General features: G+C 53.8%; 2 protein-coding genes across 4 annotated transcripts; both read left to right on the top strand.

The window, feature by feature from the left end:
* The first annotated feature begins 490 nt into the window (after nt 1-490).
* Nucleotides 491-13,005, top strand: LOC143008296 (uncharacterized). Of its 3 annotated transcripts, none has more exons than XM_076159983.1 (13): nt 491-728; nt 2,881-4,669; nt 5,126-5,449; nt 5,551-5,590; nt 5,692-5,837; nt 7,269-7,301; nt 7,449-7,535; nt 7,630-7,830; nt 11,364-11,543; nt 11,649-11,861; nt 11,967-12,086; nt 12,206-12,346; nt 12,541-13,005. In XM_076159983.1, exons 2-13 carry the CDS (start codon nt 2,957-2,959, stop codon nt 12,610-12,612), a joined length of 3,270 nt encoding a protein of 1,089 aa, XP_076016098.1. In that variant the 5' UTR covers nt 491-728; nt 2,881-2,956; the 3' UTR covers nt 12,613-13,005. The 3 variants fall into 3 exon arrangements, with proteins under 3 accessions (XP_076016098.1, XP_076016100.1, XP_076016099.1); XM_076159984.1 differs by lacking the exon at nt 491-728 and adding an exon at nt 1,724-1,778; XM_076159985.1 differs by lacking the exon at nt 7,269-7,301.
* Nucleotides 8,332-11,356, top strand: LOC143008304 (uncharacterized). Its single transcript, XM_076159995.1, has 2 exons — nt 8,332-8,660; nt 9,167-11,356. Exons 1-2 carry the CDS (start codon nt 8,526-8,528, stop codon nt 10,274-10,276), a joined length of 1,245 nt encoding a protein of 414 aa, XP_076016110.1. The 5' UTR covers nt 8,332-8,525; the 3' UTR covers nt 10,277-11,356.
* Nucleotides 13,006-13,012: the final 7 nt, after the last annotated feature.

Here is a 13,012-nt window from a genome sequence, read left to right as displayed (position 1 = left end):
ATAAGCACAAAGAAAAGTAATAGAGCCATAAGAGGCCTGAGCGCGAGCTGGGGAATCGAACCGCAGCGCCTGTCTGACCTGCTCACACACACACACACACACACACCTCTGCTGTTAACCCTTAACGGGACCCTCACACACAACATGGACCAACCTTGGTGGGACTGCAGGTCGGAGAAGTCCTCCCGAACCATCTGGAGTCACGTGGTCTCACCAGCAGGGGGCGCTTGTGGTTCTACACTCTGACATCATCATCCTGCAAGAAAGGGAGCAAGGTTACATTTTTAACATTTTCTAGAATTTATCTTAAATTGAAACAAACTCAAGAACGTTCTAGAGTGAAATGTAGAGTGTTGAATTGTATCTCTGATTCTGTGTGTGTGAGCACCGGGCAGCAGTGATCTCCCCGGTCCTCAGCGCCCCCTGGTGGTGTGACCGCGCCGCTGCGAGCAGGCGGGGATCAGCAGCGCTCTGCAGCAGGAGGCTCGGCTCCAGTCCGCGGGCTGTGCACCGCGGCGTCCCCGCACGGCTCAAGGCGCTTTGTGCTCAGTTAATCCGCTCTGATGTCACCGTGCGGCTCTCGGCTCTAATCCCTACAGGCTGTGTGCAGCGACAAACCGAGCCGAGCCGAACCCCGGGCAGCGGGGCACAGATGGAGCCGCGGACCGCAGCAGCAGCAGCAGCAGCAGCAGTACACGGAGCCGCTCCGGTCCTCCGCTGACACGCAGGTAAGCTCGGGGATGTGGCTCGGTGCGGGGCAGCGGGCTCGGTGCGGGGCGGTGCGGCGGGCTGGAGCTCATGGGCCGGGTTGTTTGTGTCGGTTCGGTTTGTCCGCTTCGCTGATGGCGGATTTATATATTTATATATTTATATATATATTTATTTATTTATTTATTTACACCTGCCGTTTGATGTGAACCATCAGCAGAGGAGACAGGTGACACTTCACCGCAACCTCCCGGCACACGAACCGTTAAACACCGTAAATCACCGTTAGAACCCACAGTTTAACACAAATTTAAAACAGGCGGCTTCCTCTTCCTCATCCCCGGTGCTTCGTGTCGCTATTTCAGGGGAGCGCGAGTCTTCAGTGAGTCACAGTGTGAAGCTGGGAGCCGCATCTGTGATTGATTACAAAACACAAATCTGAAGAGGGAGTATCTAGTTTTTACCAAAATAAAATCCCACACGAGCAGAGAATTAAAGGGAAAAACAAGGCTGCTGGACCTTCAAAATAAAAGCACCGGTGGGTCAGATTTGACTCCATCTTCTCTGGTGAGGAATGTTCTATGTGTATATAATCTATAATGCAGTGTGTGTGTGTGTGTGATGAGCAGATGCTCCAGAACCCAAAGATGGGACATTTGTGTGTGTTTCTCACTTCAATCCTTCACTTCTCGCATCTCAGGTTGACCTCTAATGGTTGTCAGGGGTAACCATACATTCCACACTCAGAACTCAAACATATCCGGGCTCCTTCATGGTTAAAGAACGATGGCATTATATAATCCTACTGAGGTCTGTCACCATGGCAGCAACCAGGGAGTCAAAGATGAGACCTGCTAACATGAAATGAGTCTGATGATGTACTCAGTGACTCACTAAGATGTACACACTGCCTCCTGCTGGGCTGGAGGAGGAAGTGTGTACATTAAGATGCCTCTGAAATCAGTCACATGACTTTGACCCAAACAGTAAACACTTCCTGTTCCAGCCAGGTTCCCTTAAATGGAGTTACTTCAGCGTTCCGGTTTGTCTTGTTGTCATTGATCATGTCTGTAAGTAAACAGCTCCTCTTGTGTAATAAGACGTTCCTGTAACGTTCCCTAATGTTTGGGAACATGAACCTGAACCTGGTTGGGCTCCTTGGTTCCCAGAACATTCCCAGAGGATTTCCCACTGCACTGATCTGAGCCTTTAACTCACTGGGCGATGTTTCAGTACGAGCTCAGTCTGGTCACAGTCACATCCGTCTGTCCGTCAATCAAGTGTGTCCTTGTTGCCTTATTTGATTTTGTAACACGAGTGAAAGTGGAACAGTGCTTTAAGTTAGAGTTCAGAGAGTGAGTGTGATCAATGAAGCCTCTAGTGTGTGTGTGTGTGTGTGTGTGTGTGTGTGTGTGTTACATCAGTGAGTTAATGGACTCATAAATCCTCCCCCCTGCAGCTCTCACTGTATGTTGACAGATGGAGGCGCTGCTTTGTGCTGGTGTGACCCTGACCGCTCAATCTGTGACCCAGAACCCCCAGAACCCCCCAGAACCCCCCCCCCCCCGTCAGCCCGACCAGCCCATTCATTAAGGCAGCACTTTGGATGAAGGAGCCCCACCCACTCACCAAACCCTGTGTACATGTAGAGACTCTTTATCTGCTCTCTTGGGGTGAACCAGCACGTTGTGTCACACTGACACACTGATGCCTGACTCAGGGGAGATACAAGTGTGTGTTTGGTGTTCTTATCTTCATCTGTGGGCCTCTATCTCATTTCATAGCGAGCTCTCCTCTTGTCCTTTGGCTCCTCCTCCTCCGTTCCTCTGCCATCTGCCAGCTGATGGAGGCATGTGTGTGTGTGTGTGTGTGTGTGTGTGTGTGTGTGTGTGTGTGTGTGTGTGTGTGTGTGTGTGTGTGTGTGTGTGGTGCAGATTAAAGTGCTCTGACTCACAGAGGATCAGCAGTGTGTATGGAGATGGCTGCTTTCTGATGAGAGTGTGTGTGGAAGTTCAGGGTGAAGGCAACGATAAGATTTGATCTTCTGCGTACGTCAGACATGTTCTTTCTCCCCAACTGTGATTGGTCGATCTCAGCCTCCTCCTCCTCCTCCTCCTCCTTTGAGATGAATGACTTGTCTTCTCCTCTTTGTGTCCCTTGTGTCTCTCCCAGGTTTTACTATGAGCAGGATCTCCTTGGAGACGTGAGGAGCATGTTCTGAGAAGCAGAGTCGGATCAGAGCCCAGCCATGAGCCACAGGTATCAGGGAGATGAAGAGCGAGGAGACGAGGAGGTGAAAGTCGGCCCGACGCCTCCGAGGAGCCGGCAGCCCAACGGCACCTCGCCAGGGGACGCTCCTCCTGTCCGTCGCTCCTGGAGGCCCTGCCAGATGCTTAACCAGGATGGAGAACCGAATCCCCACCATCATCATCATCACAGCTATCATCCACACTCGGCCCACGGACCCCCACGGCACCGCCGCCGCCCTCCAGCTGGGCCGGGGCAGAGTCAGGGTCAGGGTCAGGGTCAGGAGCAGACTGCAGCCTCATCCGAGTGTCGGGACCCTGAGCCTCGGCCCGTCCAACATTCCCGCCCTGGTGTTGCCCGCTACCGTCGCCACGGTGACCCCAACCCCAGGGTGCGAGCGCCCAGGCCGAGGCAGCCAATCAGTGCCATTCACGACTCACAGCCGCCGCCCACAGAGAGAGACGACACAGAAGATACGCAGCAGCGCCACGGCTCCTCAGACGCCGCGGTGACGGACCGAGGATCTCCTGACCAGACGGCCGTGGCGGTCGTCACTCTCACGCAGCTCACGACCCCTGACCTGCATCGTCACCTCCAACCTGAGGAAGACGAGGAAGATGAAGTGGAAACTAAAGAGGAAGTGGAAGAAGAGGAGAAGCAGGAGGAAAAGGAGCAGCAGGAGGAAGGTGATGTCATGAAGCACGATGTCATGCAGAGAGAAGAGGAGCACGGTGAGAGGATGGAGGAGTACGATGAGGAAGAGGAGGAGGAGGGGAGGGATGCTGTGGAGGAATGTGCGGCTCAAGAGGCTGAAGTTGGTGATCTGTGCTCGGACACAGAGAGCGCCGCCTCCCTCAGCATGGACGGACCTCTGCACAGTCCTCCGCCCCTCCACTCGCCCACGCCACCTTCATCACCCGAGGCCTCCACCTTCCCTCAGATGGATCACTTCAGCGAGGACGCCAGTGTAAGCCCTCCACCTGAGGAAGAGGAGGAGGAGGAGGAGGAGGAGGACTGCTCTGAGTCCTGCTCCCTGTCCCACTCCACCTCCTGCTCTGACTCCTATCCTAAAACCTATGCAGACTTTTACAGTGAGTCCCATAAGAAGTCTTTCCCCGAGCCGCCCTGCGACTCCAAACCCCACCCCAGCTCTTTCCCCGAGCCGCTGAAGATGTCGTACCCGGAGCTCCACAGGGAACCTCGCAGACGCAGGACCGAACCCGACGAAGCGGACCAGGAGTCCTACCCCGGCCTCAGAGAGGAGAGCGGGCCCGACGCCGCCCCGGTCTCCAGCACCAGGGGGTCCCGTCACGCCTCCAGGCCCGGCAGAGTCAACGGCTCCCATCAGACGCCTCTGGACCGCTCTGTGGGCTGCAGGCTGCACCACTACGACGGCCAGTCGGACGAAGACGAGCGTCGGAGCCCCGCGACCAAAAGCCGCAGGCCGCCGCCCAGGCACGCCAACGGGGAATCCCAGGCCGGGCGCTCGACGCCACGCGAGGCCCCGGACGAGCAGGAGGCGGGCAGAAGCTCGGGAGACGCCATCAGCCTCGCCATCAAGGACATCAAGGAGGCCATCGTGGAGGTGAAGACCAAGGCGGTCCGCTCGCCCTACACGCCCGACCAGCTGGAGGAGCCCATCTGGGTGATGAGGCGGGAGGCGAGCCCCACGGAGGACGCCGGCCCTCAGCAGGGGGCCGGAGAGACCCTGAGCGTGAGTTGAGTCGTCACTAAAGCTTCAGTTACAGGTTTCAGGCAGGGAGGATGAAAGGGAACGTGTCGGTGTTCTTCTGTTTGCTCCTCCGGGTGAAGCAGCAGGAGACGCTCTCTCCTCTCTGATGCTTTCATTACTTCAGATGATTTCAACGCTTCCAGGAAGAACTCACACAGATTTATGAGCCGACTTTCATTTAATGTCGCTTGAAATGAAGCCCAAACCCTGAGTCATGCATCAGCAGAGGAAGAGGAGGAGGAGGAGGAGGCCGAGGCACTGACGGGTCCTAAACCTTTGAGTGTGTGGAGTCCTGAGGCTCAGTGTCTCAAGCAGAGCAAGAGCTAGAATTCATTTAAAGATGTTGCTGAAGTGTTTGATGTCTTCATGTTTCTGTCGTGCTGTGTGTGTGTGTGTGTGTGTCATTTTTCTGTTCTCTCTCTCTCTCTCCTCCGTTAGTCTCCTCGCTCGCCCTCTCCTCCGCCGTGCTCCTCGCCCTCCCGCTGTTCCTCACTTCCTGTCCGGGAGCCCGTCAGCCCGGCGAGGCCCGAGTCGTCCCGAGCTCACCCCCACCAGAACAACCAACAACAGGCGGGGCACCAGGCGCAGCCCAGAGACGCCGCCAGATCACCTCAGGCCTACCCCCTCCCGCCGCCGCCTCAGCCGTACTCACACGTGTCGCCCGGTCAGCATCAGCCGCAGGTCCAACATCAGCAGCTTCCTCCTCAGCAGCCTCGGCCACAGGTTCAACCGCAGTCGCCTCAGCAACCGTCAGCCCAAGAGGTGAGAACTGAACGCGCTCATCTGTCCTGCTCTCCGTGTGAAGGGTTGACCTTTGACCTGTTGAGGACGCTGACAGGTCTCTGTTTTCTCCTCTCCTGTAGATTCGCAGATCTCTGCCTCAGTTTCCAACGTTTGTGGACGGTGAGTGACTCACATGGAGGAGACTCAGAGGTGTGTGTGTGTGAGTGTGTTTATATAGATCCTCTCCCTCTCTCTCTCTCTCTCTCTCTCTATGTCCTCAGTCCCTGGACCCTGCGACCCTGAGGACCTGATCGATGGCATCATCTTTGCTGCCACCTACCTGGGCTGCACACACCTGCTGTCAGAGCGGACGCCCACCAAGAGCGCCCGCATGCAGCAGGCACAGGAAGCCATGAGCCGAGTGAGGGTGAGGGACACACACCAGGAGCTGCAGGGTCAGGCTGAGGTCAGGCGGAGGTCAGGCTGAGGTCAGGCTGAGGTCAGGCGGAGGTCCTGATGCTCAGAGTCTCACACACACAGACTGAAGTCATTGATCATATATTTATAAGAATGTAAGGCAGTCTGAGTCTCTGCTGGTTGATCAGTCATGGTTCCTCCTCTCTCACACTCAGGCTGTGACGTAACCGAGGCTCGCTGCATTCTGCCCGTTACTGTCAGACACCGTCGCCCAGGCAACGCAGCCAGTGGGTGATAAATCTGTGGTCTTACAGTAAATCAGCCACAGATGACTGCTCGTCCTCCACACACACACACACACACACACACACTGCTGCATGTTACATAAAGGGCAGCGCTCCCTCTCTGCTGCGTTCACAGTGAATAAGAGAACAGGAGAACTTGACTGGAGGTGTCCAGCTGGTATTGAAGCGAGGACACAAGGACACGCCCCAATAAGTATGGCACCTGGCTGGGTTGTGGGCTCTAATCCCAGCAGGGCGTTGACACGTTGTCCTGGTGCTGTCTGGGTTCACTCCCACGTCCCAGAGCCTGCAGGTTAGAGAGAGAACGAGCACAGAGGTTTGGACGGAGACGGACACTTTGTCTTTTTATAGACGGCAGAGTTACACAACAACAACTTTGTCTTTCTGCCGCCGTCTTTCTCCGCCGTGGGCGGCAGTAGCTCAGTGGGTAGAGCTTTCGCTTGGGAACTGGAGGGTCGCCGGTTCGAGTCCCTGCCGAGGTGCCCCTGAGCAAGGCACCAAACCCTCAATTGCTCCCCCCTATGTAATGGGTGGTGATGTAATGTAAGTCGCTTTGGATAAAAGCGTCTGCTAAATGATGTATTTGGGAGAGAGAGACAGGCCCACAGACAGGCAGACAGGCAGTCCTGACCGCTCTGTAGTCAACATGCTGGGCGGAGCCTGCAGATGTCCCCGCCTCTGTGTCGTGTCCATTAACAGACACGTCCTCACCCTGGCTGCTGATTGTCATATCAGGGAGTGTCCATCAGGGGAAAGTTTGGGAACTTAAGTGTGAAGTGAGTGCCGACGCCCTGCAGGCCCGTCGGTCTGTGCGTCTGGTGCGACACGTCTGCGGCGCTCAAGCTGCGTCCCTCCTCCTCAGGCCTCTGTTTGTCTCCGCGATGAGGAGGAAGCTTTTGATGGCGTTTGCTAAAAGGCCTTGGGCAGGACGCCACTGTCAGTTATGATAGAGGGGAACGTAGCTGTCCTCCCCACACACACACACACACACAGACACACACACAGACACACACACAGACACACACACTTCAGCTGTTTGCTCCTTAATGTGTCTTTGTCTCTGTGTGAGCTGATCTGCTGTTTGTCCTCCGTCTTCTTCCTCTCGCTGCTCCTCCTCGTCTTCCTCGTCTCTGCAGGCGGCTCAGAAGCAGGCGAAGAACAGGAAGAAGGTGGGGTCGCTATGGTCTCCTCTTCTTCTCTCCTTTTAATCGTCGCTCAGTTAGTTTGTGTTATTTTCTGGTGAATCTTTATGGAGGACATATTTAGAGCTGAGAGACGTTTCTATGCTTCATCTTCTTCCTGTTTTGGTGTCATAGAGTCCTGAGGCCGACGCTCCGTCTACAGCGGAGGTGGACCTGTTCATGTCCACGCAGAGGATCAAAGTGCTGAACGCAGACACGCAGGTAACGAGCCGCCGTGTGCACAAACACACACAACAGCACCGCAGACATGTGACCAGAGCACTGAGCCTGTGTGTGTGTGTGTGTGTGTGGTCAGGAGTCCCTCATGGACCTCCCCCTGAGGACCATCTCCTACATAGCCGACATCGGTAACATGGTGGTGCTGATGGCCCGGGGGAAGATGGTCCGGTCCAGGAGCTCGCAGGAAAACCTGGACCAGGCCGCCGAGCAGACCGCCGTCACCCACGACGACCGCCGCCTGTACAGGATGATCTGTCACGTGTTCGAGTCGGAAGACGTGAGTCGCTCGTTATCTCAACGCGACACACCCACACACACACACAGACACACACACACACACACACACAGACACACACACACACGCTTGATGTGGATTTTGTGGCGAGTGTTTAAAAACATAACTGGTTAAATAATCCCCACAATGCATTTGGAGAATCATTTAGTGAAGTAAGTCAACCAGAGAACAATAAAGAGAAGCAAGAAGATCAAACATCAGCGTGGGTATGAACCAGAGTGTTGAGCTTTGATGATCTGAGTTTCTTCTTCTTCTTCTTCTCATAATGTGAAATGTTCTGTAAATTCAACAAAACTCCACCTTCCATATGTCCCCTTATAAAACTAAAACATCTTTCATCTTCACATTTGTAGGCCTTAAAAATAACAAACCAAAACAGTTAAAGTGAAGTGAAACCCTTTGGCCTTTATTTACTATTTTTGACTTTTAGTTCTCACGCAACAAACATTTCTGCCTTGACTTCCGGTCACCTCAATTTACACAATTAGATTAATGACAAGACTAGGTTTAAATAATAATCAAGCATTTGTGTCATGAGCAACCAAAGACGGATCTGCGGTTTGTTATTATTATTATTATTATAATTATTATTATTAAACGGGGCGGAGCTCTAACGTCACCGGATATGGAGGCGCGCGAACAGGAAGTGGCTGTCGGCCCCCGGAACAACAACAAAGATGGAGGCGCACCTCTCCGGCCTGCAGGTCCTCCAGGCGCTGCGGTCTCTCCTGCACGCGCAGAGCCAGCAGCTGCTCGGCCTGCACGCGGCGCACACCGGGATTCACCAACAGCGGCTACGCGCGAGGAGACAGGTACGTCACCGCACTGTTAGCTGTGTTAGCATGTAGCGACTTAGAACAGATCAGCTGGAGGGAGGTTAAACATTAAGAGTGTGTTATTTATACATGACGTCATGACTGTTTACATCTTAAACACGTGTTTACCCTCCTGCAGTAGAAAATATCATGACTGCAGCTGGAAAGGAAATATTGATCCGGTGACGTAATCCCATAATGCATCTTAACTGTAGAAGTTTAGTGTTGACATGAAGACACGTCAGCTGTGTTTGTAAACAAAGAGCTGTTGAGTCAAAATGTCGCGAGATTAAAATCTGAATGTTTCATTAAAGAGCTCAGATTAACGCGATGGTTTAAGACTGAATACTTTATAATCTAACAGGAAGTATAAGAGTATTTATCTAGCGTTTACTGACCTCTCCATGTTTAGACTTAGTAGCAATATTACAATTTTATTCTCATGACATTGTCGTGGTGCTCTTCTTCTGCTCGTTATATTCCGTCTCCTTCTTCTTCCTCAGCTCATCCTGCAGCGCCTGAGGCGGAGGAGGTCTCCTGTGGTCTGGTCTCTCCCACGCTCTCACCACTGGTGGGACTCCGTGGTCACCGAGTTCACCTCGGCTCAGTTCATCCAGAGCTTCCGGGTGTCACGGGAGTCCTTTGACTACATCTGCCGCTCCGTGCGTCCCGTCCTGGAGAAGAGGAACACAAACTACCGACTGTGCGTCCCGGTACGCAAACGGGTCGCCATCGCGCTGTGGAAGCTCGCGACCAGCAGCGAGTACCGGAGCGTGAGCGAGCTGTTCGGGGTCGGGATCAGCACCGTGTTCAACTGCGTGCAGGACTTCTGCAGCGCGGTTATCCGGGTGCTTCTCCCGGTGCACGTCGCGTTCCCAGGCGCCGGGAGACTGGAGGAGATGGAGAATTTGTTCGAGTCCCGCTGGAAGCTGCCGCAGTGCGTGGGCGCCTTAGACCGAATCCACGTCCCCATCATCACGCCGCAGGAGAACTCCATGGACTACCTGAACACTGACGGGTGGAACTCCATAGTCCTCCAGGGGGCCGTGGACGGGAGGGGACTCTTCTGGGACGTGAGCGTGGGATGTCCCGGAAGTGTCCCGGACGATGGAGTCCTGGCGCAGTCCGACCTGTGGGAGAGGCTGAGCGACGGAGAGCTGCTGAGCCTCAGCAGGCGGGACATCTGCGGCCGTGAGGTGGGCCGGTATCTGATCGGGGATCAGGGGTACCGGCTCAGGCCCTGGCTCCTCACCCCCTTCACGAACTCGGACGACCTCACGCCGGAGCGGCGGCGCTACAACGCCGGAATACGCGCCGCCACAGGTGTGGCGGAGGCGGCGTTCAGGAGGCTGAGGGGGAGGTGGAGGTGTCTGCTGGAGAGAAACGACTCCAAGCTGGAGCTCACCAAGAGGACGGCCATGACCTGCTGCGTCCTGCACAACATCTGCGAGGAGCACGGGGACGAGTTCAGCCAGGAGGAGAGGGAGGAGCGGGAGGAGGTCCAGACTCCAGCCCAGGGGTCACCGGAGCACGGAGGAGCAGGCGGAGATGAGGATGGAGGAGCGGATATCCGGGCGGCGTTAGTGGATCACATCAACGAGCAGACGGAGTGAGGAGAAGCACAGAGAGGATCCACACCTCTAAACTCTAAACTATCGTGTTTCAGCTCTTACTGTTTCTATCTGAAGCGGACTCACACGCTTCTTCACCCGGCTCACAGCTGAGCGTGTCCATGTCCACATGAGCTCTATGACGTGTTTAACTGAGCTAAACACAGACAAACTGTACAAAGTGTTTATAAAACCAAAGTGTCTCATGAGCAGTCTCCTCTCCTTTGTCTCCATGCGGTCCCTGGGAGCCTCCTGTGTGTGTCTCTGCTCCTTCATATTTACAGATCATTTTTATCATATTAACCGTAAATATTTCACGTCATGTGTTGTCGTTGGTATCTAAGGTGACGCGTATGTGTCCGTGTAAAGTGACGTCATTGGGAGGCTCTGCTATCAGCTTCATTTAGAAACATAAACCTGAAGCCTTACAGACCAAAGAGTTCCTCTCTTCCCTCCTTTAACTCTAAAGAAAGTAAACCTTCATGTTCTTACCTTCACTACATGAAGTCCGCTCCCCTGGACCAAACTCTGTGTCTCTGTTGTCAAACTCTCTTTTCTTTGGTCCTCTGTTCTGTCTCTTCTTTGAAGTCGCTCCTTCATCTCAGGAGTTTGTCTCTCTTTGTTTATCTCCTGTTTTGTCTAAAGTCCATTTCGGAGTCGTTTTCCAGGTGAGAAGTCTCCATGTTTACATCTTTATTTAGTTTAGTTAGCTAGTTCAGAAGGGAGGAGCGCGAGCGTCACTGAGGTGGGCTGAAGCCACGCCCCCTCAGAGCCTGGGTCTTAAAACGCGCGTGAAGCGAGTTAGAGGGAGGTCACGTGACGAGGGGCTACACGCATACATGTGACGGGCACGCGCCTCATGCCCGCGCTCCATACAGGTGCTGAGATGTTGCGCAATCACAGGCTTGGTTGTGTCTCTCTGTCTCTCTCTCTCTGTCTGTCTCTCTCTCCTTGTCTCTCTGAAAACACACATAAATAACATTTATAACACAGATCTTATTTCTTTACTTTACGTGTCTTCCTCGTCCCTTTGTCCGTCTCCTCATTCCTCTCTTCATGTCTCTGCCTTCTGTCCCCGTCTGTCCCTCAGGCTCAGCTGATCGCTCAGTCCATCGGTCAGTCGTTCAGCGTTGCGTACCAGGAGTTCCTCCGAGCCAACGGCATCGACCCGGAGGACCTGAGCCAGCGGGAGTACAGCGACCTGCTGAGCACTCAGGACATGTACAACGAAGACCTCATCCACTTCTCCAAGTCCGAGAACTGCAGAGACGTAAGAGCGCCAGCGGGGGGCGGCAGAGGGACGCAAACAGAACAACACAGAGCTCAGTACTGTGATCAATCACACTCAGTACATTACATCACTTCCTTGTTTCAGGTTTACATTGAGAAGCAGAAAGGTGAGATTGTGGGCGTGGTCATCGTGGAGTCTGGGTGGGGCTCCATCCTGCCCACCGTCATCATCGCCAGCCTGATGCACGCCGGGCCGGCGGAGCGCTCGGGCCGACTGAACATCGGGGATCAGATCATGACCATCAACGGGACGAGCCTGGTGGGCTTACCGCTCAGCACCTGCCAGAGCATCATCAAGGTGAACCCGCCGCTGCCTCAGTGCCTTGCTCAAGGGCAGCTCAGTGTTTCTACATGTGCACTGTGTTGCTGATTGTTTCAAACTGACGCCTCTGTGCTCCCTCAGGGTCTGAAGTCTCAGTCCAGGCTCAAGATGAACATCGTAAGGTGTCCTCCGGTTACCATGGTGCTGATCCGCAGGCCGGACCTCCGATACCAGCTGGGCTTCAGTGTTCAGAACGGAATCGTGAGTGTGGAACCTCGGCGACCTCACAGCCAATGTCCCCGTGTCTCTCTCTGTCTCTCTGTCCCTGTGTCTCTCTGTCCCTGTGTCTCATTGTGTCTGTGACCTTTTCCTCCCTGCAGATCTGCAGTCTGATGAGGGGGGGCATCGCTGAGCGAGGCGGCGTCCGCGTCGGTCACCGCATCATCGAGATCAACAGCCAGAGCGTCGTGGCTACGGCTCACGAGAAGATCGTGCAGATTCTGTCCACCGCCATGGGGGAGGTGTGTCCATGTTACACACACACACACACACACACACTGAAGTACTTTAAACACTCCAGTAGATTGATCCTCCACACTGACATCAAGTCCACTGGAGTGTGTGTGTGTTCGTGTCAAACAAATGTAAAGAATAAACACAAACACTGTCACAGTTAATTGAGGACTAAATGTGTGTGTGTGTGTTTGTGCTTCAGATCCACATGAAGACGATGCCTGCAGCCATGTACCGCCTGCTGACAGCCCAGGAGCAGCCTGTTTACATCTGATCTCACACACACACTTTGACACTGATCACTTATTAATTGATTGATTCTCCCTCCTTATGTCTCCTCTCTGTATCTCCTCACTGATTTGCCTTAAATCTGCACAGTAAAGACCTGCAGATGTGACGGCAGTACACACACTCCTCCACTAGGGGGAGCTACGTTAACGTGTTGATTTAACCTGTTTAATTTATGACCAAAGATGAACCGTGGATGTTATTATGATTAATCAGCTGACAGAGTAAACAGTGTGAGACCTTTAAAGTAACCCTATAATCTGAATGTACGCTGATGATGATGGACCTATAAGCTATCAGGGCCAAACTGAGCCTGACTGACAGCAACATGCATGGAAGAATAAAGAAGAAACTCAGCCCAGTCTGTCATGTGTTCATTTGAAGGA

Source organism: Genypterus blacodes, unplaced genomic scaffold, assembly GCF_046128005.1.
Source record: "Genypterus blacodes isolate CSIRO-AG114 ecotype Tasmania unplaced genomic scaffold, CSIRO-AGI_Gbla_v1 ptg000102l_1, whole genome shotgun sequence".
In the NCBI taxonomy this organism is placed as follows: Eukaryota; Metazoa; Chordata; class Actinopteri; order Ophidiiformes; family Ophidiidae; genus Genypterus; species Genypterus blacodes.
The sequence above is the reverse complement of the archived record's forward strand: the minus strand, read 5'-3'. Positions and strand labels throughout refer to the sequence as shown.